Source organism: Zeugodacus cucurbitae, chromosome 4, assembly GCF_028554725.1.
Source record: "Zeugodacus cucurbitae isolate PBARC_wt_2022May chromosome 4, idZeuCucr1.2, whole genome shotgun sequence".
In the NCBI taxonomy this organism is placed as follows: Eukaryota; Metazoa; Arthropoda; class Insecta; order Diptera; family Tephritidae; genus Zeugodacus; species Zeugodacus cucurbitae.
In genome coordinates, this window is record NC_071669.1 from 73946476 (window position 1) to 73973860 (window position 27385).

The 27385-nt window shown below is 39.5% G+C and overlaps 5 protein-coding genes across 14 annotated transcripts; 2 read left to right on the forward strand and 3 right to left on the reverse strand.

Annotated features, from left to right (window-relative positions):
- Positions 1-303: 303 nt before the first annotated feature.
- Positions 304-3290, reverse strand: LOC105212923 (nuclear distribution protein nudE homolog). Of its 3 annotated transcripts, none has more exons than XM_011185295.3 (7): positions 3129-3290; positions 2513-2829; positions 2295-2448; positions 1965-2238; positions 1641-1877; positions 1053-1144; positions 304-720 (listed from the first exon to the last, which is right to left on the reverse strand). In XM_011185295.3, exons 2-7 carry the CDS (start codon positions 2590-2592, stop codon positions 319-321), a joined length of 1239 nt encoding a protein of 412 aa, XP_011183597.1. In that variant the 5' UTR covers positions 2593-2829; positions 3129-3290; the 3' UTR covers positions 304-318. The 3 variants fall into 3 exon arrangements, with proteins under 3 accessions (XP_011183597.1, XP_011183596.1, XP_054084647.1); XM_011185294.3 differs by having other exon boundaries at positions 1053-1159; XM_054228672.1 differs by lacking the exon at positions 3129-3290 and adding an exon at positions 2906-3066 and having other exon boundaries at positions 1053-1159.
- Positions 3291-3646: 356 nt separating this feature from the next.
- Positions 3647-6710, forward strand: LOC105212925 (type 1 phosphatidylinositol 4,5-bisphosphate 4-phosphatase). 4 transcript variants are annotated; one of them, XM_011185301.3, is made up of 6 exons: positions 3647-3799; positions 4397-4726; positions 5720-5898; positions 5972-6181; positions 6242-6406; positions 6472-6710. In XM_011185301.3, the coding sequence occupies exons 2-6, from the start codon at positions 4582-4584 to the stop codon at positions 6586-6588; spliced, it is 816 nt and encodes a 271-aa protein (XP_011183603.1). In that variant the 5' UTR covers positions 3647-3799; positions 4397-4581; the 3' UTR covers positions 6589-6710. The 4 variants fall into 4 exon arrangements, with proteins under 4 accessions (XP_011183603.1, XP_011183605.1, XP_011183604.1 ...); XM_011185303.3 differs by lacking the exon at positions 3647-3799 and adding an exon at positions 3882-4180; XM_011185302.3 differs by lacking the exon at positions 3647-3799 and adding an exon at positions 3882-4160.
- A 2-nt stretch (positions 6711-6712) lies between these two features.
- LOC105212924 (tubulin polymerization-promoting protein homolog) lies at positions 6713-8723 on the reverse strand. Of its 4 annotated transcripts, none has more exons than XM_011185299.3 (4): positions 8585-8723; positions 8238-8486; positions 8022-8177; positions 6713-7948 (listed from the first exon to the last, which is right to left on the reverse strand). In XM_011185299.3, the coding sequence occupies exons 2-3, from the start codon at positions 8447-8449 to the stop codon at positions 8033-8035; spliced, it is 357 nt and encodes a 118-aa protein (XP_011183601.1). In that variant the 5' UTR covers positions 8450-8486; positions 8585-8723; the 3' UTR covers positions 6713-7948; positions 8022-8032. The 4 variants fall into 4 exon arrangements, with proteins under 4 accessions (XP_011183601.1, XP_054084649.1, XP_028896564.1 ...); XM_054228674.1 differs by having other exon boundaries at positions 8581-8598; XM_029040731.2 differs by lacking the exon at positions 8585-8723 and having other exon boundaries at positions 6713-7945; positions 8238-8570.
- A 534-nt stretch (positions 8724-9257) lies between these two features.
- On the forward strand, positions 9258-13960 carry LOC105212927 (transcription initiation factor TFIID subunit 2). Of its 2 annotated transcripts, none has more exons than XM_011185306.3 (10): positions 9258-9416; positions 9500-9554; positions 9612-9775; positions 9856-11005; positions 11129-11577; positions 11636-12048; positions 12114-12324; positions 12388-12783; positions 12853-13435; positions 13497-13960. In XM_011185306.3, exons 1-10 carry the CDS (start codon positions 9361-9363, stop codon positions 13707-13709), a joined length of 3690 nt encoding a protein of 1229 aa, XP_011183608.1. In that variant the 5' UTR covers positions 9258-9360; the 3' UTR covers positions 13710-13960. The 2 variants fall into 2 exon arrangements, with proteins under 2 accessions (XP_011183608.1, XP_011183610.1); XM_011185308.3 differs by having other exon boundaries at positions 13500-13960.
- A 242-nt stretch (positions 13961-14202) lies between these two features.
- Positions 14203-20910, reverse strand: LOC105212926 (cell surface glycoprotein 1). Its single transcript, XM_011185305.3, has 3 exons — positions 20058-20910; positions 18924-19309; positions 14203-16400 (listed from the first exon to the last, which is right to left on the reverse strand). Exons 1-3 carry the CDS (start codon positions 20092-20094, stop codon positions 14358-14360), a joined length of 2466 nt encoding a protein of 821 aa, XP_011183607.1. The 5' UTR covers positions 20095-20910; the 3' UTR covers positions 14203-14357.
- Positions 20911-27385: the final 6475 nt, after the last annotated feature.

A 27385-nucleotide genomic window follows, 5' to 3' on the forward strand; every position in this document is an offset into this window, starting at 1 on the left:
CTGGGCATAGATTACGTAATTTCTGTAGCATCACATGATATTTCCTATTTAAACAGGATCGAAAGGCTTTACAAAAAATATCTTTAACTCCCCACACCTTCCTTAGCCGCTTTGTTTAATACCACGGCATTACGAGACAGCACTGTAAAATTAATGTAACTGACTACTATAACAAAGATGACAAAGAATACAGTATAAAACATTTATTGTACAAAAAATCATAAATGCTTTTCGCATACGAAAGAGATAAACGGAAAACATAAACCACAAAAGCAAAGCAAAATAAAAAAACGCAAAATTATATCGATCTTATTGTATTTAATTCAAACTCGAAATATTTTTAATTGATGTACGAATCGGCGTTTTAGTCGTGTTCGGGGAATTGCTATTTCCACCGCTCATGCGGTCTGCGAAGCGCTTAAAAATATTTGTACCAAAATTTAGGCTCGAATTGCTACGACTGCCGATTCGTCGTAAGGGAACATCGGAGGCATCGGCATCGTAGTCGGTGCAGGACGTGTTTGTGGAGGTGCCTGTAGCGCTCGTGTCCATGGAATTATTGCTGCCAAAGGTATTCGTTAAACTCCGTCTAAGGCGACCTACGTTATCGGCCGTCGGTGTGAAGGCACAGCTGCTTGTAGAGTCAACAGCAGCAGCAAACGAACGATCACAGATACAACGAAACCTTTCACACTGAGGGCATAAAAGTGCCCTCTCCAACTAAAAGAGAACACAGAGACCATGATGCCACAAGGCATTATTTGTTGCCACATGTGAATTGGAGTGATGGATAGGTGGAGAGTTAGAGAGAGGCAGTAAACATGACGAGTTACGGGATGCAACAGAAGCGGTTAGTAGTGGGATTATTTATAATGTGTTACACTGAGCCGAGCATTTAGATTTGCGCAAATTAGATTTGTTAGCATACTTGCAGACATACTACACTAAATACATTAATCGAACTAAAACACTTGACATATAAACAAATATGTATATGCCCAATTGCATAAGTAATTGATTTAAAAAAACAGAAAAACAAAGTTCAAACTTACATTCAATTTCCGTAGCATATCTGCAACAATGTTAAGTGCAGACGTACGCGAGCTGGGCGTCATTGCGTTGCCGTTGAGTAAATTTGTTGAATCTGAAAATGGTTTTTCTAAATTTGAGTTATAGATACATGTTCTAACACAACAAATAAAAAAAATTGGAAATACACGCCTACGGACACACACAAACAATACAACTACTTTCCGCTTGTTTTTGTACTTAGCTGTTCATGTTAGACAGTTGAGATTAAGTTTACTTATATTGCGTTCTAAAATTTTGTTGCTTACAAATTACATATTTATTGAAAAGATTACAACGACTTTATAATAAAGAAATACATGAAAAAGCAAATAAATTGGTAAAATTGTACTTAATAATACTTCATTTCACAACCGTCAGGAAGATCATATTAAGCACATTGTCAATAACAATTATTGCCTTAAAGTAGTCGCAAAGTTTGTGTGGTTCAATTTCAAAAGTTAACTATTAGCAAAACGGTCTTATTTTTGACCTTTTCAATTTGGATTTTGTTTTAAACTTAATAAATTTAATGCCGCATTTTCTAGAGTGCAATACACCTAAAATCTTACTCTTCAATGAATGTTGTTCACCGTAATTGGGTATAACTGCTGGACTGTTGTTCAAATTATGTGTAAGGCTGGTGCTGTGGAGACTGGTATTGTTGAGGCTGTTTTCCTCATGGGTATTATCACTGTTATTTACAGCGCCATTTGTTAAAGGTGCGGACAGTGTTGTCGTTTCTGATATATTACTAACTGAACCATTTAATGGATTACGCGTTTTTACATTCAGTTCTTGTTTTAAGTCTACAAAAGTAGGAATTTGATTAATAGTTAATAAAGGTTTTGTTGAAACATGTTAAGTGGCGGTTGTGACATATTGAATATTCTTACCTCTTGTTTCATCCATAAGTCTCTGTAGCTTTTCCTGCAGCATTTCCTTTTCATCCACCTCCATTTCAAGAAGAGCATTTTTCTCATAAGCTTTATCCAACATTCTTTCAAAATCAGCAATGCTTTCATTGAGTATACGATGTGCACGCTCCAAGTCATCGTTTTTTTGTTCCAATTGTCGCAGGTACACTTTGAGCGAATCGCGCTCAGTTTTCAAATTTTCCATTTGTCGCTCTGTATTGGCTAATTCAATGCCATGAGATTGGAGTTTGAGCTAAATGAAATATATATATTAGATGAAAACATATTTCAAAGTTTTCGATTGAATACCTTCAATGATTCATTTTCTTTCTCTAAGGAAGAAAGTGTCATTCTGAGATCTTTGATTATACTCTGTTTTTGATCAAGTGTAGCATCCATTTCTGCTTCCATTTGTCGTGATTGTTCCACGTACTCATCATATTCTTGTTTTACATCCGTCCATCTGAACAATTAAAATCTCATTATACATGAACTAAATAAACTATGTATTTACAAAATATGCTTACTCTTTGTGATAAAGCTTAGCACGTTCTTTCCAATACCGGCACTCATCTTCGACACTGTTAAACATTGGTGGTGACTCCATCGCTGTGTAGTTGCCAAAGAAGAGCTATATATAGATTTACTCAGGAAGTTTATGTGGACCTCCCTATGTATGCATATATGCAAATATAAATTCTTAAATGCGTTGAACGCTTCTCTTGCACTAAATTCCCGCTTTTCCACGATTTATTATTCTTATTTTGCTCTTTATTCACAATTTTTATTCAAAAAAAATTGTTAAAGCTCTGATCGTTCTGCTGCGTAAAAGGTCAACACGATTCTGAAAATAAAATAATTGCGGAAAATCAATTAGAAAACAAGTGTGCGAAACTCAGTTTAGTCCCACTTCAGTTTACTTTTATTTGATTTTTTCAATGTGTCTTGTTCGATGGTAGTGACGCCGTCGGCTCAGCCGACGCAAGCGAAACATCGAAAGCAACTACTGCGGAAGAGTTCGAACGACGAAGGTTAGAAGCCAATGAAATCATCGTCCAGGTTTTCAAAACAGGTTTTTCCACATCCAACTCATATAACTTCTACACATTCGTATGAAATATAAAATTTTATTATTGCACTTACATTTTGAAAACAGTTTTTTAAAATTCAGCTTGCTTATCTCAGAAAATATGTGAAATAAATGTGAGACAAAATTCGTTAAAAGTTGTGTTTGCACTAAAATACCAAAACTGTAAAACGGCATTGCCAGCTCTCAAAAAATAATGATGCTCGTCTGTTGTTGTTTCCATTACAGGCTTGCAGATTGTGCATCATTTTTATGGTACTATGATACAGAGTTGTTACAACCATAATTAATAAAGGGTTGCATAAACGAATTGTTAAAATAATTTTAAATTCCTATTCTCAAAGTTTAATAATTTTTAACTCGATTATTGACTGTATACCAATTCTACTTATATTACATTCCTGTCACAGCCGATGCCTAAATGAGAACATTAAAATTTGTATTCGTTGGTGGAAAATGAAGCCTAAAATAATTATCTAGTAATTTAAACAACAAACTTCACAATCTTTCAATCATGACTTCCTGACAATATTATTAAATCAAACGCATCTCAAAAAACTTAGCCCAACGAAAATTGTGACATTTATATCACGTTGATTTCTGACCTGTGTAAACATAGAGTAATGTTCAAATACGAAGCTGCTCCGCTGTATTGCAACGCTGTGAAAGTCATTTCGCTACATTTGGGAGGATTCCGAATAGCTCTCGAAAATATTGTTAAAAATTGGTAAATAAGAAATTTAAAATCAAGTTATTATCATATTAGGCTCAAAGAACATATAAAGTAATAAAATTTGTTGAAATCAGTCGGAGAAATCAATTGAATTGTCCTATAATTAAAAGGGCAAATTTCACAATTTATGACGGGTATAGAAAAGTAGGAATAGAAAAACAAATTGGCAAACAAAGAAATGGGATAACGCAAAGACGAGAGGTGGCGAATAGAAGATACAAAGGAAAAGCAACAAAAGCGGTGAACACGGTTTTCATTGCATTGCATGAAAATATATGTGCAGCAAATATAAATGAAGCGAAATTGTAATCGGCATAGCCAAGTGTTCGTAAACCTCAGTAGTTGTCTATTTAATGTAAGTAGGAGTCGAAAGGGGTAGGTAATGGTGATTGAAACGTCGCATTTAAAGAGAACTTTTTCTAAGGAACAGGAGAAATTCGATTTGCCGCTTTGATAAATTATACATATTTACAAAGATTTCAGTTCTTACAATCAAATGCGATAAAACTCATGTGTGATACTTTTTAATTAACTTCGTCAACAATATTACTATGCAAATCATCGAAGATTTGATGTTTTTTTTCTTTATAGTTGTAACGAACAAAGAAGTGCTCACAGACGGACCTAAACAACCAGAATTAATGCATTGAATCAAGTCTAAAACCAAAAGAAAATAACTGAATCACAGAGTACAGATTGGTGATCGAATTATTCGTGAGTTTACTCTTCAGTTTCCACCTTCTAAAGTTCAGTGAATATCTTCTGTCGCTGAAACTATGGCTGATCCCGAGAAACAGAGCCTGATTAACAATGAAGAGACCAATAATACGTATTCCACTGCACAGCCTGGTGCTGTAACGGGCAGTGTTGGTAGCGGTGAAGCTGGTGCAGCTATCATTGCAGGAGCAAATTCAGCTGAAGGTAATATATTCATATATAACAAACAATTATAAATCTCATGTGCAATTAAGTTCATTAAACCCGGCATTGCTATATCCGAAGCATTTGATGCTGCACACATATACAAATGCTAAATGAACTGTAAATGAAGCAACCACAATGCAGTCATAGAAACCGTATAAGTGTACTTTTCAAAATAGGGGCGTGGGTGGGTGGTGGTCGATCTTTTAAAGTTGTCGCGATTGCATGAAGTAGTTAAAAGTGTTTATTTATCTCCCTTACAACATATCAACTCCCATTAAAGGAGTATAAATATCGACTGTTTTTATATTATCTGTAAGTAAGCCTTCAATGTTACAGCATGAATTTGTAATATATGTGTGAGGTTCCAATTTTTCTTTCCATTGTATTTACTCCCATATCATATTCCAACCTTCTTGAGTTGGATGACTCACACGTCACGGCTTGGGGGGAAAACAGCTGTTGTCTTGCGATATGTTATCACATTATTTTAGTTGTGTATACATATGTAATCCTTATCCCTGCAGCATGTAAATCAAAAGTGTATATAATTCCAACCAATTCAACACTGGATGTTGACTGTGTAGGAATAAAAGACTCATATAATTTGTATTTGTATGTATGATCATACTTATAAATATTCACATTTAATAACGCGCATGCATCTGTGTACGCAAGTTAAAAGAAACCCGCTCTTTGAAGCCTAAGATAGTGCATCACTCATTAACATTGACATAGATCTCTATCTCTCTACCTACTAGATTTTAGTGAAGAAAAATCATTCATTTAATGTAATCTGTTCAGATTCACACACATATCCGCTTTTATTTTTGCGGTTTGAAATTGCTTTGCTTTTCATTTTCTCTATGCTTTTCCATAAGCCTCATCTGAAATGTATTTATTCTACAGAAAAGGTTAATTTCACTGGCCAAAAAAGCTCCGAATGTTTTTAACAAGTTTTTATTGTACAAAAATATCTCGAATAATTTTTAGGTGGTGTTTCGCAAGCAAATGTGCCGTTTGTGGGTCCCGATGAATTGCCACCGCCATACCAGGCAAATACAGGAACTGGTGTACCAATGGTTACATGTAGGGTGTGCCAAAACATGATCGACATTACAACAAAAAGAGATCAGCATGTAGTGAAGTGCAGCCATTGTAATGAGGCAACTGTAAGTATGAAAACTGTTATTGGGGTTTGCTCCGCACTGAACTGAACGAACACTGTATTTATTATTTTTGTAGCCAATACGGAATGCCCCCCCTGGCAAGAAGTATGTGCGTTGTCCATGCAACTGTCTGTTGATTTGTAAAAGTTCATCGCAGCGTATTGCTTGTCCTCGGCCCAATTGCAAGCGTATTATAAATTTAGCACCGAGCCCAGTTACCCCACCCGTACCGGCTATGCCCGGCATGTGTCGTGTAACATGCGGACACTGTTCGGATACATTTTTGGTACATTGCTCATTTAAACGAATACTGATATAGTATTATTATTACAAATATTAATTTCAGTTTAATACGTTTCACAATGCATTGGCGCGCTGTCCTCACTGCAGAAAAGTTTCGTCGGTTGGTTCACGTTTCGCTTGCGGACGCGGCATATTGTTCGCTATACTAGGACTGCTATTCCTTATTGCGGGCATCGGTATTACTGTTGGCACATACAAGTATGCAAGGGTAAGTCTATGTCAGTTTAAACGGGTATACGTTTCCATTACTATGAACTTATTTGTTCTTTCCAGGATCATGGTGGTATCATTATCGCTTATATTGGCCTATTTATGATTGCAGCCTTTTTGGGCGCACGTTCTGTTTATTATTTCCGTTTAAAAGTGAGCGCCATAGATGGTCCGATGTAAGGGCGTATATAAATGTTTTTGTATCATTCCTTTTGATATTAACAAAACAAATCAACAAAACACATAAACACATTAAGCGTATTAAAAAGCCAGAGGGAGGTAGCATAAATGAGGAAAGTATAGATATAGAGAAAATGCTACTTATAACAGACTACATTCACTAATGAAAATTTTCAAAACCTACACCGTAAAATGCATAGTTCACCACTCAAAATAAATATGCAATCGAACAAAAGAAATTGCATTCTAATTAATTATTCGAACCGGGTAAAACTAATGATGTTGCATCGGTGTAAATGAGTTCTCTAATGCATGCGTTAGCATAAATGATCTAATTTTCAATAAAGCCACCAAATGCAATATCCCTTTTGCACAATATATATCACAACTGTGAAAATGTCATAAAAGAAGTTTTATCTAATGCGCTCATCAAAATCTCATTATTTGCAGAAATATGCTTTATCGTTAAGATATCAAAGAAAAAAAGATGTAAACAACTTTTGTATGTAATTTCACAGTTCATTACAAGAAATTTTGATCGCTTGGATACTTCACTTATTTGTTAGGTTAAATGTCAGCTTACTGCAAGCCTCTGTTTAATCGTTTAGTACTATGTGATTAGTTTATTTTGGCTTACATATTATAACAATTTTATCATAAATTATCATTTTGTATTTTTTGTAACTTGTTCGTAAATGTTTTTATTCCCTGGCTGAAATACAACAAGTAATACTACTTCTTTCTGCGGTGCATACGCGTGAATAGATTATAGTTATTCAACACACACAAACGAAAAACGAAAAATCCCGCTTCCGTTACAATTTGTCTTAGATATAAAGTCCAACATACTTATATATAAAAAAGGAATACACGTGTTGGTGGATTTCACATGTATGGAGTTGTCCTGCAGCTAGTAAACGCATGTTTGTTGATTAGCCTGTAATAATTTCGGTCACTTACGAACGAAAATAATATGTATAAACATAAAATTTATTGGCCTGGAGTTTCCCAAATGTTTCACGTATAATAACGACGGAAGCATTCAAGTAGGAGGAAATGAAAGGCAAAGAAAAAGGAAAGCAAAACTGAATTCTATAAAGCAACATTTAATATTAACTATATGATTAAATGAAATATTATGGAACTTATACAATTATATTTAGATTATTACGATATACTGTAAATAAACGCGAGAAAACCAAAGGAACTTGTTCTTTTATTTTATATGTATTCATAACAAAATATATAATTTTTTTATTGTACATTTGATTAAATTTAGTAAGTGTCACACCTTGCAACGAGGAGCGAACTATGCAGCATTGTGATTCATTTAAATGATATGACTGCGTTGAGAACACTTCTTTAAGGAAAAGTAATAATTTATCAGAAAGATTGTTATATGAATTATATTTTAATGTTAATTTAATACCTACCCATAATTTGCTTATTTCACCACAACAATTTCAGTGCCTCCACCAGGTGGTCCAGCCTCCAGGAGCGCTTTCTTAACGTCGTCAACCTTAATTTCTTTACCTTGGCAAATCATGTTTAAGAAATCTAAAAATTCCTCAAAGTCTAAACGCCATTTTCTTTAAATAAAACAATTTGACAAAACAAAAACAGAGCTTTTCCGCTTATGTATAATTTACTTAAATTTCATGTAAACCATGCCAGTGTCAGTCATCGTGAATACCGTTTTCAACAGTTTTGCTTGATCCAGCCAAAAATCTATCTGCGACAATAATATGGTCTCATACACCTCGTTTTCCAATTCCAAAGTGTTGATATTATTGTTTGCATATAAGTGGAATAGACTCTCGATGGTATGCTTCTTTTGCTTATTCTCATCTTCGTCGGCCATGGCATATAGTATTTAATTGCGAATTTTGCACTATCAGCTAGATGTTAATGAATAAATGGGATGTTAAATGTATGAATTTGGTACACAAATGAAATTTAACGACTATTTCATTTTTTGAAGACATTTGATACCTACTCGGCTGCGCTCCCATTTTTTGTTTATTATTTTGCCGTTACTACGTTGCATAAATTCATACTTAAGTGCATATGGATATGTACATAGTACATATATATGTATATAACATTTCAACGTACTTATGTACGCATGGATATTAAAATTGATGAAAAAATAACTACGGTCGAAGATATCAATGGATCTATGCATACCACATACATATGTATGTACTTTTGTCTGTTTATATTTACCCAAATGTTATATCTGTTATATCAAATAAGTTATGACCCGTTTTAGAAGAAGATTGCAGCGCATTTACCGAATTCCTCCATTCAATCGACACTACAACTGTGGGAACTAGGTTTTATCCGTTCAACTGCTGTTTTTTTCTCGATTGAATCGGTAAGTTGTTAAATTGCTTCCAGAAACAACAGAGGCAACCATTCTAATTGTCATAAAAAAGGTAATTTTGAGGCACTCTCACATTGGAATAAGTTAGACCCTTTATCTCTGTTGCTTCCTTTTAAATTTGGTTTTTTTCATGCTTTCATATTTATATGTAAATATGTAAATTTACCTATCCTTGAACTGGGAGGGTGAAGTTTATATTCACCACGATTTTGGTTTTACATTCAGTTTGTTTAAATTTAAAATAATACACTGTTTGATAATATTCGCCATTACTGTAAACAGCTGATTTTGACATTAGGTCGCCGGACTGTAAATAAGTTAGAAGAAGATTTTAGTTTGTTTATTGAAATGCTTTAGAATAAAAATATTTGTGAAATTTTTATAAAATGGATAGCGAACCGAAGACAGAACCAAAGGATGTGCCCGCTCGTCCATTTAAATTATAAGTATTCATATAGTTTGTAAAAAATAGCAGCTAAAAATAATATGCACCATATTACTCTTGCTCTAATTTCATGACTGTACGGCGCACCAAATTGTGAGTTTGACCGGAATCAGTTTCGAGCGGAAAAGTATAATTGTAAGTATAATGAAGCCCCATATTTTCTTTGTTTTCATCTATCTGTATATTTTGTAGGGTGCAGTGGAGTTAACCATAGTGCCAACTAAAGAGAATTTACGTCTTATAAGGTTGAATGCAAAGCAGTGTCGTATTTATCGCATTTTGTTAAATGATGTTTGCGAAGCGGAGTTTTTTTATTTTGACCCATTCCTGGATATTTGCCAAGGAGACACGAAAGTGTAAGACCCTTCTTTTTCCTTTTTAATAAACAAATTTAACTTTCCATACACATTTTTAAATACATCATTATGTTGTACAGGAGATCCTTAGATGTGTATTCCAAAAACCATCTCAGTGCCGCACAGAAAACCGATCCCGATGTCAACTGTGGTGAACTGTTGATACAAATACCACCGGAAGGGTATCACATGATCCAAGAAGGACGGGGATTACGTATCGGCATAGAATTCTCTATGGAAGACCCACAGGGCGGTATACACTTTGTGATACCTCCAACAAGTGAAGACGACCAGCAACCCAATAGTGCACATATGTTCACCTATGCATACGAAAATTCAACTCGCTTATGGTTTCCCTGTGTTGATAGCTTTGCAGATCCCTGCACATGGAAACTCGAGTTCACCGTGGATAAACACTTGACGGCTGTGTCGTGTGGCGAACTTGTGGAAGTGGTAATGACGCCTGATTTGAGGCGAAAAACATTTCATTATTCGCTCACAACACCTGTTTGTGCGCCCAACATCGCCTTGGCAGTAGGCCCATTCGAGATCTACGTAGATCCTCACATGCACGAGGTTACTCACTTTTGTCTACCACAGCTCTTACCACTTTTGAAAAATACAGTGCGATATCTGCATGAAGCTTTCGAATTTTTCGAAGAAACACTTTCCACCCGGTACCCCTTTTCCTGCTACAAACAGGTTTTTGTAGATGAACTAGACACCGACATCAGTGCTTATGCTACTTTAAGCATAGCTTCTGTGCATCTCATGCATTCCATTGCTATTATCGACCAGACCTATATAACGCGCACACTAATGTCACGCGCAATTGCCGAGCAGTTCTTCGGGTGCTTCATCACATCGCATCATTGGTCCGATACTTGGCTGGCAAAAGGTATTGCCGAGTATTTGTGTGGTCTGTATTCACGAAAGTGTTTTGGTAACAATGAGTATCGCGAGTGGGTTCAATCGGAGTTGGCGCGAGTAGTGCATTATGAGGAGCAGTACGGTGGCATTATACTTGATTGCAGCCAGCCACCAGCGCCACTGCCGGTGTCCAGTACGAATCCAGCTAGCGCCACCAGCAAGCAAACTGAAATTGTGCATTATTTCCCCATAAAAAGTTTACATACAGTTTCGCCAAAATTCGTGGAAGCCATGAGACGCAAGGCACATTTGGTCATACGAATGTTGGAGCACCGCATTGGTCAGGAGCTGCTGATACAAGTGAGTTTTCCAATTTCTTAACCACTGTAAATCCAACACAACTGTGATTTGGGATTACAAAATAGTATGTGCGTATGTATGTGTGATTTTCAGTTAAAAAAGAAATTAACTTCCGTAATTTAGGTTTTCAATAAACAATTGGTGCTGGCAACCAATGCGGCGGTGACCAAAATCGGCTCGGGCTTGTGGCATCATCTACTTATTTCCACTAATATATTCATCAAAGCGATATTCACTGTAACCGGTAAGGATATGTCAGTTTTCATGGATCAATGGGTCCGAACTGGAGGGCACGCGAAGTTCTCTTTCACATCGGTGTTTAACCGAAAGCGCAACACTATTGAGTTGGAGATACGGCAAGATTTCGTGAGCCAGCGTGGTGTTCGCAAATACAATGGCCCATTGCTGGTGCAGCTTCAGGAATTGGACGGCACCTTCAAGCACATGTTACAGATCGAGAATACCGTGGTGAAGGCAGACATCACTTGTCACTCGAAGAGTCGACGAAACAAAAAGAAGAAAATTCCACTCTGCACGGGCGAGGAAGTCGATATGGATCTGTCGGCAATGGAGTAAGCAACGCTTCGAAAAACACAACATGAAATAATGATTATCTTCTATTTTTTGCAGTGATTCGCCTGTACTTTGGATTCGGCTAGATCCGGAAATGATTTTGATTAGAGATTTGAACATTGAACAGCCAGATTTCCAATGGCAATACCAACTGCGCCACGAGCGCGATGTAACAGCACAGTTCGAGGCAATAAAAGCCCTGGAGAAATATCCCACCAATGCCACGCGCTCCGCACTAACCGATACAATTGAAAATGAACGCTGCTTCTATAAAGTTCGTTGCGAAGCAGCACACTGTCTTACTAAAGTGGCCAATCAAATGGTGACGCAATGGAGTGGACCCCCTGCTATGTTGAACATCTTCCGGAAATTCTTTGGCTCGTTCAGTGCTCCTCATATCATCAAACAGAATAACTTTTCCAACTTTCAGTTGTATTTTTTGCAAAAGGTCATACCGGTGGCAATGGCAGGTTAGTAGCACAAGCTCACGTGCCATATTTGTAACATTTCTAATTGTTTGCTTGTTTTCGCAAAGGTTTACGCACGTCCCATGGCATTTGTCCGCCTGAAGTTATTCGTTTCCTGCTGGATCTCTTCAAATACAACGACAACACGCGGAACCACTATTCGGATGTTTACTATCGTGCGGCTTTAGTAGACGCATTGGGAAACTCAATCACACCGGTGGTTTCTGTTGCACTCCGCGGCACACCCATTACTTCTGACAGTCTCTCTGCCGATGCCAAGTAAGTCTGCTTTTCCACACATGACTTTTACTTATAATTGTACTTATTTTCAATCTTTCAAAGACTTGTACTCGAGGAAGTTACCCGTCTACTTAACCTGGAGAAGAACTTACCGTCATATAAGTATATGGTTTCCGTTTCGTGTCTCAAGGTCATTCGTAAATTACAAAAATGCGGTCACTTGCCTTCGTTGCCGAAAATCTACCGGTGCTATGCTGCTTATGGCCAATATTTGGATCTGCGTGTTGCCGCCATGGAGTGTCTGGTGGACTTTGTCAAAGTGGATGGTCGCTGGGATGACCTGGACCACTTGATCACGTTGCTCGAAACGGATCCCGATCCTGCAGCACGCCATGCACTTGCCCAACTGTTGATCGACAATCCACCATTCAGCCGGGAGACGCGCAGCAGCCGATTGGATCGGCCAGAGTTGGTAGAGCGATTGTGGGCAAATATGAAGTGAGCTTAACCAGATTATTTGCAATCGTCTATAAAGTTATTAAACTTTTAATTGTTTCCATTTTACAGCAACAAATTGGCATTCGACACTAAATTACGTTGTGACATGGTGGACTTATATTATGCATTATACGGCACGAGACGCCCAATGTGTCTGCAATCCGCTGATGTCAACAATATGTATAAAGATATAATCAAGGAAGGTACGAAGAAATCGAGCTTTGCCAACACCAGCACAATTTCTACCAGTGAAGTGAAGACCACTACAATAATCAGCGAAGTGAAAAACGAAGTGGTCGATATCGTCGAAGAGCACACTTCTATTACTTCGGTAAAGCGCACTGCTACCGAGGCGTTTGAGGTGGGCAATGAAATCATAAAACTGGAAACGACTGAGGAGGTGACACTCGTTGAGGACAACGACATGAAGGTGGAGTCATTCGAAAATGAGGTGAAGGTTGTAGTTAAGGAGGAAGACGATGTAACGGTAAATTCCCCTGAGCACAAGCGTATGAAAAGTGAAATCTTCGAGGAAGATGACAATTCGGTAACCATCATCGATGTTGGCGAAACCACGGCGATGAAAGCGGATAGTAGTTTTGAGGCCAATAAAACGGACGCCGAAAGGCATAAGGCCGAAAACTCATCAAAGGTATATGTGCGGCACTTATGTTCATATATGATATCTATCGAATAATTATTTACCGTTTTAGCAGAAAAAGAAGAAAAAGGACAAGAAGAAGCACAAACATAAGCATAAGCACAAGCACAACAAAGAAAAGGAGCGTGACAAGGAGCGCGAGCGGAAGGATAAAAAGGACCCGAACATATCTCGCATACAGGCTAAAGAAGCCACTCCCGAAACTCTCAGCTCGGCGGACAGCAGCAACTCAAATAGCAATCCGCCGACACTCAATTTCACATAAATAAGCTAAAAATGATACAGTTTTATATTTTACATTCTACTTTTGTATCGGTAATTTACAAAGATTACACATGGAAGTATATATGTATATGTATGTTTAGAATTTAAAGTTTTCTAGCCGCATTTCTTAATTATGCACAATGCGTTACATATGTGTGTGTGAATATATAACGATTATAATATAATTAATGCAATGTGTTTGAACTACAATTTCACGAAATGCATTGCAAACGGCATTTAGTATATACAATATATGTTTTGTTTGTTTATAAATTCACTACAATCGGTTGGGGCCTTCAAACATCGTATCGTTTCGTTTTGCTCGAAATGGACGCGTCTTTAGGTACATACATTTTAATAATATTAAGAATTACATACAAATAATTAATTATAAATAAATGTGCAGTATAGTGCCAACTGGGACTTAATAACAGTAAATGGGCACGTGTGCTCGGCATTTCTTTGCTTCTTTCACTCGCACTGGGTCGCGTTGCAACCCAGTCACAAAGTGAAACGAACACGGTAAAACTAAATGTTGTGAAAATGGGAAAGAGGCGAGAACCTCTTCATCGAGCCGTTGTTCAGGGATATTAGATGGAATGCGATGGACCAATAGTTAAAAGCTATGAAGGACAGTGTTGAATGGGGATTATTGCTTGGCTTCATCCGCTTTTCCAGCGACCGTTGTGTCCTTCTCGTCGCGGGGGTGTCGCTTCTGATCGGCCACCGGTCTCAAATATGTTATATTGTCGCCGCCCACTGTCATCGTCGCTTGTTCATCGGTCGCCGAAGATATAACGTTTGCTGTCGGTTCCGAAGCTTGAGCTTGCAGTCCCCTACGTGGACCATACTGTTGGGCTATATGTTGCATTAGCTGTGCATAGTCGACGGGCTGATTGCGGAATTCAGGATGCTCTTTTATGTATTGCTCATAAGGTACGGGCACCGGCACTGGCACGGCTGTTACTGGGTAGCCGGCATCTATCAGGGCCTGGAATTCGGTCTGTGTGAGTGGCTTGCCGCCGGGTTGTGGCAGATGCAGTTGGCGCACATCTTCGATGGATTTCGTTTTGACTGCGGTGCTGCGTGAGGGTGTGGCGATACCAGTGCCTTGAGAGACATAAATACTGGATTGCGATGGAGCGGGAGCGGGTGAGATGTATTGCCGGTTTGTGTGCACTTGTTGAGGAGACGGCGCAGGCGCTGGGTACTGTTGTGGATGAGCGAGGGACTGTGGGCGCGGATGCGGTTGCACTTGTTCACCGGAGGGTGTGTTGGGATCGGGAGGACTCGGGTGGAATCGTGCGGAGGAAGCTTGTGTGTTCGATTGTCGGTCGTAATCGTAATACAGATGCGGGTTAATATACTTAGCTGCGGCTGGTACATTCGGGTAATTTGGCGGTTCTTTTTCGCGTAACTTTGGCGAAGACGTTGAAACTTTCGAGCCATAATGTTTTGAACGGGCTTTGGGTCTGGTTGTTGGGTTCAGTTCCTGGTAGAAGTACTGCGTAGGTTGTGGCTGTTGTACTGTTGCGGGTGACTGCGTTGGAGGGTATACCACTGGACCCAATTTTTTGGAGTCCACAATGTGTTGTGGCACTTGTGTGGGGTAAATGGGTGTAGGCTGTTGTTGTATGTTGCTAAATCTAAACAAAGACGGTATAAACGGTTGATTGTTGGCATCAACCAGCGGTGTGGGTGTGGGTTGAGATCCACTTTGTGGGGCATAAATTTTCTGTGGCAAGACATATGGGCGTGGCCGTGGCACCGGGTGTGGCTGCAGCTGTTGTTGCGGAGCTTGTTGGTGTTGATGTACGACGCCAGAGGGTTCGTTGGAATTGTCCACAAGCTGATTGGGCGAAGGTTTATTTGCAGCGAGAAGCTTTTCGATTTCATTCTCCAGGGACGACTTGGCTAGGGGGTGATTTGGCAACGTTTTATAGCTCACTTGTGGTTGGTAGTATGCCAGTTGAGGGGGGATGTGTGGTGGTGGCGGCGCGTCGGGTGATGGATCCACACCATGTGGGTCACCTTGTTGTGGCTGCTGCTGCGGTTGTGGTTGCAGTTGTGGTTGAGGCAAATATTTGGGGCCACCGCGGTGCCGTGGCACATACTGTACATATTCGGGTATTTGCTCTTCGACGGGTGATTGCGGCTGTGGCTGCGCATGTTGACGATAGTTGCCTAAACCTTGACCTACACGCTCAGTGGGGAGTGGCAGGGGAGGAGCTTTATTAGGAGTTGGTGCGAGTCCAGCTTGTTGCTGACGATATTGCGCTTCATGGTAGGCTCGCGCACGCAACTCATCTTCTAAAAGTTTGAGAAACTCTTCTTCGGGTATAATTTGGTACGGCTGCTGGGGCCCACCTGCTCCTGGTTGGCCTGTGGGCGTTAAATGTTGTTGATGTTGTGGTGCTAACGGCTGGTAACGCGGCACAAGCTGTGTAGGTGGCGCAGCGTAATGAGGAGCTTGCGCGGATGTCGGGTTTGGCGGTTGGATGGCGACAGCATAACGCTGTTCAGCTTCTTCGGCATTTCCTCGATACTGAGAAGGAGATATATGGGCTCGCCCGGATTTCGAAGACTTTTTCTGTTGATGTGCAGAATGTGGCTTCCCGGTTAATTCCGATGCGGTTGCCGTCGACTTCGGGTGGTTGCGATTAATGTCTTGGAGATAGGCAAAATGTTGGATCTGCAATGAAAAAGGCTCCATATTATTATACAAAAAATGAAAAACAGTTCTTGATCTCTCATTTAATATGCTACAAGGGGTGTAGTCACGATAAAAAAATAAATGGCTCGTACACATTTCAACCGAAACAGAATCTTATATCATATATATATATATATGAGAATACCTTCTAATATCTACATGTCAGTCCTTTAGCGTTGGTTTGAAAGTCGGGCCCCTATTTTGTTGTAACTCCCTAATGACTCAAGCTGTATACTAGATTTTTGCACAAAATTATGACCGAAGTTGTACAACAACAACAAGTTTATCTATTTATAACAACAATTAACTGTTGAACATTTGAATGTCTATTGTAACACAACCACAATTTGCGGTAAACTAGTGACCTCAAAAGCACCAAAGACTTGCAAATTTTATTACTTCAAATCAGCAACAACAACTCTGACTCCTCTCGTGCATATAAGAGCATGAAAATGTGGTGAGAATTGTGTGGCATCACAAAAAAAATATATTTAATGGAACAAAATACCGGTATTTAACGTACAAAAACAACAACAATTTATGGACAATTTAATGCTTATTGTGGGCGAATATTAGGTGTATAAATTATATATTCGTCTGTATGTATTTCACAAAAATTGCAATAATAAATCTGTGCTTGAAAGGTTTGAGCGGCTATTCAATATAAGGTCAGCAGACGGTGTCAGATGCGCTTACATAGAGCGGAGTAAAAATCTGATTTTGCTTTCTCAGATTGGGTCTAAGAAGTCTCAGTTCATAAGGTTCTATAGTATATTTATCCACAAGCATTTGCGTTTTACTTCATAGCTCGGCTCCTATGTGGATCCACTGTTGACTTATTATAGTATGACACAAGTGATTCTTTCATTTAAATATAATTACATACATACATACAAACATACACAAGGTACTGACTTTTCCGCTTGGCATCATTTTTGACATAATTACTTGCTTTGTACATACTAATTTTAATTTTGTTGTTTGTTTTTCCTCACAGCAAAATTACCGAAGTTATTACGCACATTTCCATGGCACTTGTGATGCAAGCGAGCGGCACTTATTACAACGGTATTTCCTCACTTTGTACCACATTGCTTTTACTTTCATAAGTGACTTGGCCATTTCGCAGTGGTACTTGCCAAATGTACATAGATATGTTCGTGACTCACTGTGACATTAATTGTCGCTGGCGACACGCAAAGAGCACCCGCGTCTCCCGCCCCGAAACAGGCAAAACACAAAATAGCGGTAAGTATTTGACTTAATTACAGTTACAAGTGCGCAAACGATAAAATGTGGCATAAAAAGGCCCACCCAAATTACCCAAAACGTCTTAAAAAATTATGATTTTTTTCGGTCAAGGTGAGCCGTTCATGGAACTGAGGTAATCTAGAGATAAATCTGCAGTTTCTGAAAACAACTAAGAAACCAAATAAACCTATTTAGAATTGGTTATGCAATACAATTGCGCATTTACAGTTAAGTAGCGTGCATAGCGCTCATAAAGCTATCAAAAGACTTAAGCGACGAACTTGATTTCTTAATTAAATGCTCCACTAGATTTCAGCAATGACATTTGAGATTAATTATAAGACATTATTACCGTTATCGTGCTGAACTGGGCACCCCAGACATATGACTGATTTAATGCCCTACCTTCAGCGCTGATTGATCGATTGGCACGAGACCCCGCTGGCATTTGACATTGAAAATGACATTTTATGATTGCAACAATTTGTCTTTTTGCCTCATTTATACAAGCTTGTGACTAATCGTTAATTTAAGGTTACCACTATTCTATTAAACTAATCTACGGATTGTTGTTGTAATTGTCTTTAATCCGAGGAGCGTTATACACATATAGGGAATTATATCCAGGTGGTTATTGCCTTCTGTACTTCCCACTTCCAGACAGCTGCGACATGTTACAGAATTCTTTTAAGGGTTCCCGGACTTTTCTAAGTTCATGAGTCGACCGCAGCTTGTGGAAACTGCGCATAAATTTGCATGAAACCGAGGAGGAAAATCTTTGTTAGCACACGGGGACACCTTCGCGAATTTGCGGGTCTGACGACATGTTAATTGCGTTTGACCGCCGCCGCGCAGCTCACAACGCTTGGCTTGAATAATCGTGCAAGCGGGACTGGTCACGACTGCGGCCTGAGTACGAGTTTGCGCTTCGAAAGCGAATTATTGTTGGCTTGGCTTGGTGCTCAGATCGCACACCAATTGACCCGGCAAACAATGAATGAACAGCTGAGTATCTGTCAGTGGAACGGATGAGCCGTTTCACCCTTTCGAATTCAATGGAAATTACAGAAAAGCAATGAATGTTGAAAACAGTTGTCGCAACGCGAGCCCCGCTTAACGCTTGCCCGCTTTTCGCTTTTATCGCATTTGCCTCGCATTGCTGCAAATTTTCGAATTAACATTGCCTCGCTGCCGCAACATACAACAACAATAACTATATCACTATTATCTTACAAGTCTCGCGGCACTCACCTCCTGACTCTGCTCCAGCAATTGGGTGCTGTGCGGCCTTATCGTCGCCGGATAATTGCGCAACTGAGGCGCCTGATGGTCTTCGTGCTGCTGGTGATCGTGCGGCGCAACGGGGCGAATGAGGAATTGTGTTGGTTTTGGACCGTAGATGGTTTCCTGCGGATTTTCCGGGTCGTCGGCGTCGGCAGTATCGGCGCGGTGATTCGGGTATATTGCCTCGTCCTTAGCACCAACCTGGCGTTTGTCTTTAGGCGTCTCATTCGTTGTGGGCACAGTGGCTAGCGTTGATGTGAGCGACGCGGACTCCGAGAGTGTGGCAGCAGATGTTGGCTGCACTTTGCTGGCGGCTGGCTCACTTGCTGCTGCGGAGAAGACATTTAAAATGCCTAAAATGAAAATAAAGAAAGATGGAAGATGATTATGAAAGAATGAAATTATGAATGTTAATTCAAATGTAAAGATCTCGATAAAATAGTGATTATAATATCTAGACATAGCATAGACGATGATTTCAGATTATGTTCACTACATACGTTGATTCATTGAATAAGCGCAACTAGATAAAGCTATTGGAAGATCATCTACCAAGAGATCGAGAGATGAATAAAGAACTCCACTTTTTGGGGAAACAAAAGAAAACTCAACGATAATCTAAGTTTCGATCGTTTCCTCACCAGTGGTATGAAAAAAAAAAACAGAATGTAGACTTAGGAATGTAGATAAACTATTTTTTTCTTTTGAAGTCCTCTTCATAACTGCGAAATGCGCCAAAGGACCTCAGCTCGCCTTAAGTTTATGAGATAATCTGAGTTTCGAATTCGGAGCGATAGTTGTGAATTTTGAAAAATGATATGCCTAGATTTTTACCAGCCTCGTTCTATATAAACTTTGAGTGACAAAGGAATGATTTTATTTGTCCAACAGTGAATCAATAGTAGAATATATCGGTATCGAATCAAAGGAAAAGTCGAAAATTTTAACGAGATTTCACACCTTCCAAGAAGAGATAAAGTTTCAGTTAAATAGGCACGTTTATGTTCTTGATAACGCCGGATGTTTTGAAGTCCGTTGGCTCTTACAGAATAAGGTTCGTCGAGTACGTATTTATGCTAACAACAACAAAAGTCGACTTACCAATTGCCAAAAGGCAAATGAAGAGGTAATCCCTCATTTCGCTGCTGCTTTAATCCACAGAGGGTCTTGAGAGCTCAGCACTTTGTATTTTTAATTTCAAAATTTCTTGTTGTAATATAATGTTGTTGCGTTCGTTGAAAGGACTAGTTCGTTTGTAGAAGTAACGGTTTTTCACACTAAAGCACACTTAATAAATCAAGCTACACTCAAATCGAAGCCAACCAAAAAGAGGTGTCAACATCCTAAGTCTCACTCAGCATTATGTGCGCAGCATAACTACCGTTAGTGTCCGCCGCACAATGCTTCACACACACAACAGTCACAACAATGACACTGCAAGAAGCGAGCACTCAAATTCTGTTACGCTTGCTATTGCAAATCACTGCACATTTAATTTCGTTTTTACAATATTGCTGCCGAGTCGACAGTTAAGTCTGTTTGCGCTATTTCGCTATTTAATTTTGTATTTTTTTTTGTATTTGTATTTGTATTTGTTTCTTAAAATACAACAAATCGCTGTCACAATTGCAAATCGTGCTTTACGGCACTGGCGAAGTGCAATTTGCTCCACACAACAACAAAAACAAAAGCAACTCAAGTATTAGCCAAGCAAAGAAAATTACTGCATCCGTTGCCGCGAGGCTGAAGGCGCACAACAAAAACAATAAAAACAAAAATTCAAATGTTTGCACGAGCAAAAACCGTTCAGCTTATTCAGTCCGGCGACAGCGTATCCGTGTGAAAGACGAGCACGAGCACTAAGTTGTAAGCTGTTAGCGAAACGCGACGATTTCAAAAGCTGCCTGCTGGCTAGTTGAGTGTTGCACGACCGAAAGACGAATCTTTCAATTGCGCTGCGACACTGGCATTTATAAAAATTCGCACCCAAAAGAGACCATCGAACGCTGCGACGCCGCGTTGTAACGTCGGCGCTGAACTTTGCGGCGTCGCTGGAGAAGCAACCGACACGCTGTGAAGCGACCGCATGCAACAAACCACATTTGTTTGCGGGCCGTTCAAGCTTCATTATTGGAAGGGAAAAGCTTGGCGCTGAGCTCTGTTGCAGCGTCGTCGCGCCGATTTGTGTGGAGTCAGCAGAGGTGGCGCCGTTATCGCCAGCAGCTGAATTTGATCGGCTGACGGCAGCGTCGCCGTCACCCTATGCGGTTGCCTTAGCTTAACGCGGCGCTGTTTGTTTGGTTTGTCAGCTCATTACTGTCGGCGGCTGAATATCGTGGAAGCAAACTTAATTTCGCGGTGTTGAGGTGTGCGGCTTAAACGTTGGTGGGTTGGTTGGATGACGACGTTTACAGGTCAAAATATGACTGGCGCTTGCTTACAGATTAGGAAGCAACCTCGTGAGGTACCCACATATATTCGTGATGCCAAACAGCAGCGGGCAGTTGGCGGACATCTCGGTTTAGTGCACCGAAGGCCGGACTACTGCCGACTGCTGTGGCTGTAACCACTAATTTACAGTTACTTACGGATTTATACATTTCATTGTTATCTCCGAAACAATGTTGTTGTACTAATTCATGCGGGCATTTCTGGTATTTTGTATGTCTTTATGCACCTACAGATCTGCGCTGCGCTCCACCTCAGCTGCTTGTGCCAGCTGTGCGTGCGGATTGTGCGATTGCGCTATTAAACTGTCGCATTTCATTGTTACTGCAGTTGTTTTTGTGGTTTTGGGCAGATACCGATTTTGATTATGTGTTTGCTTGTGTGCAACAGTGGATTTAATAGACGTCGAATTTGTTGGGTGCTGCTACAAATTTGGCGTCTTTATGCTCTTTTGAATGCTCTACGCGTGCTGCAACGATACACCGTGAGTTGCTCGCTTAAGTCTTTTGTACAGTCTTCACAGTCTTCAATGAAAATTGAAGCATTCCGTTACAGGGAGCAGGGTGGTGTGCATATGCACTAATTAACAGGTGGTCACTTTTTACAAATACGGAAACCCCTTTGGCTTCGGGCGACAAACAATGTGGATGTGGTTTTTATACTTCAATTTAAATATGTATAATTGCAATTTAACTAATGAAATCTGTTTAGAGAGTCATATTTTATATTCAATGACAGCTTTTTTAGTCCAGCAATCGAATTGAATTGCATGCTCATTTTTTAAGAAATTTATTTCATGACTTTATAATTACTTTACACTTTTCTCAACTAATCCCATTGAATTATCATATAATCGATATGAAAGTATTTTCATTAAGTAATGTCATTAGCTTGGCAAGATTTCCTTCCCGCACGCAATTTCCTCTTTCTGTGTCAGCTTTTCGCCTGTGCAAGTGGTGGCCAAAGTCAAAGTCAAGTTGAAGAATACAAAAAGCGACTTTTTAATCCTTTTTTGTGGCATCCGGCAGCTAAATGTGGTTGCATGACTGTCCAGTTATGTACGTTTGCCACCAAATTTAAGTGCAATTCCTGTTTTGGAAATTAGCTGACAGTGTTGGCTGAACTTGACGGAATTACACGCGGTTCGACGCATGGCATTCAATTACTTCTTGCATCTTTCATGGCAGTGAATGGCAAGTCTACTTGGTAAGGGAACTTTAACATACACGGATATCGATTGTTACTCGGAATTATTCTCTTTTGTTAAAACACTGAATGGAAAATGAGTTTGGGACAACAATTGATTATCCGACAATTCGACGGAGTTCCATGCTCTCGGTTTAGGAAAAGTGTCTGTAGAAATGAAGCTAAATTATTCTAATTCTGTTTTGTAAACAGCGAGATCTCCACGAAAGTAGTTAAACAGTTCGCTGAGCGGAAACTCTCTCAAACTTTTTCGAATTGTGCGCCTTTTCCCATATTCCAATAAAACCCCAGACGCAACCTTTGACGTTCCTTACTTTTGCGCATGTGACGTTTCCTTGATTTGTGAGTTTGCGAGGAAAATCAAAGAAGTGAAACAACAAATTTGTAACGGTTATGCAGCGCTGTTAATTCAAGTAGCGACGAGAAATGTGAATTAGCCGATGAGAAACTGCCATAGACCTGAATATATACATACATATATACCCGTGTGTATGTGTGTGTGCGTGTGTGCAAGTAAGCGTGCAAGTGGGTGATCAAGTGGTGTGATTGAAATTGAAATTGATGAGCTCTTCTGCAGGTGTAAATCACACGCGAGCATTATTACGTCGCGCCAACTTCACAAATTGAATACATAATAACAGAATTATAATCATGGAAAAGGCATTAATGCAGACAACAACAACAACAATAACAAAAACAAAAACACAATTGTAGAAGATGAATATGTTTTGCGTAATCTGCTTTTGTTGTTGGCGTTGTTGGTGTTGTCGCTGCTGTCGCCGCCGTCGCTGTCATCTTGAATTACTTGTATTCCATTACTCATTTATGTAAACATGTAAATATGTATGCGCAAGTGTTGTTGCTTTTTCTATTACTCGTTTTATGTCGTCTCACTTTCTTTGCGACGTTCGGTTGCATGTCGTCGGCCATGTAAATCTGAACAACGAGAAGCCACTTGAAATATTGGCCGCCGCCGCAGCAGCATCACTCCGAGCCATTGTTGCCTCGCCAATTGTTATGTGCCGCAGTCGGTGTTGGTGTTGGTGGTAGACGTAGCCGCCGAAATTGCGGTGCAGCAGTTGTCGTTTGGGGTTTCTCATTGTCATTTGCGGTCCGTTGTGAAACGGTTGCATACCGAAATGCCGTGTCTGCAGCCAGTCTTGGCATCGGTGGTAACAAGCAGAAAAAGACCACAACAATTCGCTGCGCATGCGCATGTACATCGCTGTGTCGCTGTTTTTGTGTTTGCGTCTGTCTATTATAGGCTTCTGTAACAATAACGAATGAACAGTAGCCAAGCATTCAACAACTTGGCCAATAATCAGTAGAGCAATCGCTTGCAACAAAATAACTAACCATGTCAACTACAACAACAGCAAGAATATTGCAGCAACTTACAACAACAAAATTAGTTACAACTGCAATGACATCTTTAGCACCGGCGCACCGCTTAAGTGCAGCTTAAGATGCGGCAGCTCGACGAGTCTTGCGAGTGTCCGTTTAGTGGCTCAAAAGCGGTTGCTCTTGGTGCTGTAGCAATATGGATGAGTTTTTTTTAGTATTCGAGTGGTGTTCTTCCACATTTCAGTCGATTGGCATATCAAATGCATTTGTTACATATACTTAACTGTATCTAATGGCTCCACAGTTGTGAATAGCCACAATTGATATCTTTACTACCGACGACACTCCGGTTGAATTCTGATTGGTTTATGCCGCGGTTGCTACTATTACTCAGGGACGAACTTGCAAACAACTTTTGCTGCACTTTAATTTATGTATCGAGCATACATACTTACATACGACCGTATGTCTAACGACTGTGTAGCGCCGACCAAAACAGCGCCAAAGTGCCTTTTAGTCTTGTTGACATTCTTCAGACGACAATAAACTTCATATTTCCTCGACGGAGTTTATACTAAAAATGGTTAAACGCGTTTGAATTCATGCTTGTCTGACGTTCGGCTATTCGATTAACCTATGCACCAGTTTTGACCGAATGATGCAGCCCTCTTGCACGGCCATTATTCTACAGAAATGTTCCTATTCTTCATCTCAAATACCCATATCTGTTATAGTCCAGTGATTGCAATAACCCCTCTATTCACAGCTTAGGAATCGAGCTGAAATCGACTGCACGGCGGTCCAAATGATTTTGAAATCATTATAAACAGCCACTGTAGAGTGAAGAAAACATATGTGCATATGTGTCTTTAAGTTCGCCGCCGTTATGCTCAGTCTGTGGAAGCGAAAATGTCAACCTTAACATTTGAGTGGACAGGTCGGCGCATTGCTGAAGCACAGCTGTCATCTGTGGCATCTGCCGTGGCATGGTGGTTGATGGTTTTGTTGGTCCCACATGGTTACTAAGACCCCGATGCATACATACACACAATTATTGGCACTAAAATCTCACATTGCGAATGCCCATATGTATGCAAAGCGTTATACATTTGCTTTATAAAGCGCATTTAGCTGGCAATCTAACGGATATTGTTTGATTGCCCCAATTCAGCAGCAATTCTGCGCAAACTAAGACAACCAACGTACCAAGATTTTATAATATTTCACATGTTTTTTGGTTTTCCTTTTTCTAATTACAAAGTATGAAATTAATTTTCGCTGCAAGGCTGTCAATAACTTTAAAGCTTCGTGGTTCATAAAAGTTGCATTGCATTGCAAATGCAGAATTGCGGAACTTTAATTGAATTGTGAATACATGAGTATTAAATCTGCAGAAGCGGGAAGGTGAGGAGAAGCAGACATTTCATGCACACAACCGAAAGTAAAAGCCTACCAAATCGTGGTTCTGAAGAGTTTGCATCGATGTCGGACCATCAATTTTTTATTCCAAACTGTAGTCTTTTATGAAAGTCATGCGAGGTCAATGAAATAATAAAGAGTATGCTTGCAGCTCCCTTTAAGGCATGAATTACTATGCTATGTTTGGGTTTAGCATACTCTTAGGACTCTACACTTATATAATACATATTCATACCTCTACTGTATGCTTACCATTCTTTCTTCTCGTCTAAAACGGTGAGAAATCAGCTCAAGTGCCAAGAATATTAAGGGTCATCTTCGACATTTGCTTCGGTTACTAATTATGCCTGACACTAAAGTTCAACTGTTAAGTAACGGTAAGTGAGGCAATGCTTTCTTTTTTGTTTCTGTGCTGCTCTATAAATCGGATTATGTATGTATGGTAGACAGATGCACAAACCAAGATTACTCCGATTACACAAGAGATATGCAATTGCTGGGGCTTTTACATCCAATGCTACTGTATTACTGTATTGATGTGCGGTTCCACAGTGTCATGCAGCGTTGACTATGCAGAAAGCTGATATGTTTTAGTGAATTCATCAGCTGGTAGAAGCAATTGTCAGTAGAAATGAAACTGTATTCCTCAGAGATGTATGAAGATATGGAGCACATCAAGGTAAATGGAAAAAGTCTCCAAGCGATAATTTGCCAGAGAGAAAGACGTGTGTCGCTAATAAGGAGCCAATAAAAGTGGAGATAATGGCAAAGTAAACAATGGTGTAATTGGAGCATTCATGGTCTAATATTTATTTATGGCACAACTTCGGATTTGCACTCTTCCGGTGAATGGGTTGGACACTTTTATGCCTTTTATGTAAACCAATTAATTTGTTTGGTAATCGAAAAGAGAGTGTCTGAGGCAAAATTCACGTTAATGATCTCTCATTCCCCACAAACGGTGTCAGGTTGTTGTATACATATATATGCATATGCCAGTGTATGCATTTTCAATAGCCGTTGTGAAGCATTTTATCGGTTTTACGCCATTTTTTGTTTGTTCCCATCGCGAATGTTTTGTATTCGGTTATTTATTAGCCATTACCGTGTCATGCGTCAAATGCATGCAACAAATATGTATGTCCGTACTGTATGCGAGTATGTAGATTGCATGCATCGCTAACGGCGCTCTGAAGCATACTAATGTAGCCATGTGGAGCAAAGAACTAGAATGCCGAAATATCGCAATTAGTTATTTTGTATTTAAAAATTACGAAATTGTGTTGTGCTGCTAATGAATTTTCAATTCAATTACTTCAAATTATATGGTTTAATTTATCCTCTTATTTCCTCTATTTTCTGTAGATTTGTTGCGCTTTCTTCATACAACTCTTTCTCACACTCATTCCTAGATATCAGCAAATAAATCAACTCCAAGCACCCGAAGTGTGCAAGAAAAACCCTACGGTAACTTTATGTTGTAACTTGGCTGGTGATTTTTCATCGCCGTCATCAGTGGCGCGACGGAAGGCGAATGGGTAACAGGTAACAAGTTATGCTCTCGTAAATTCACACACTTTGTGCATAAGCTCCGAACTTAAGTGCATGCTTTGCCAGATGCAGCGCTTTGCTTTTTGCGTTATCTATATGGTAGCGGATTCAAAAAAGATTTAATTGTATGCAAATGCGCACGGAAAACATTAAGGCGATAGAGACAATAGCAGACAGAAAATTATGAACAAAGTGGGAACTAATGTCCGTTACTAGATTGAGTTAATTTCAATTATCTTTCATTCTTAAATCTACAACGGTATTTTCAGACAGAACTAAACAGTTATTGAATAAACAACAAGAACTCTTCAACAGATCAACAGATATCTTTAAGTTTTATCCTAACTGCCCTCAGGACTTATTTGTTCAGAACTAAATATTCGTCAGGCTAAATATCAGATCTTGTTAATAAGACAAGTTAAATTAGTATTTAGAATATTTGCTATCATTTGAGTAGTCTC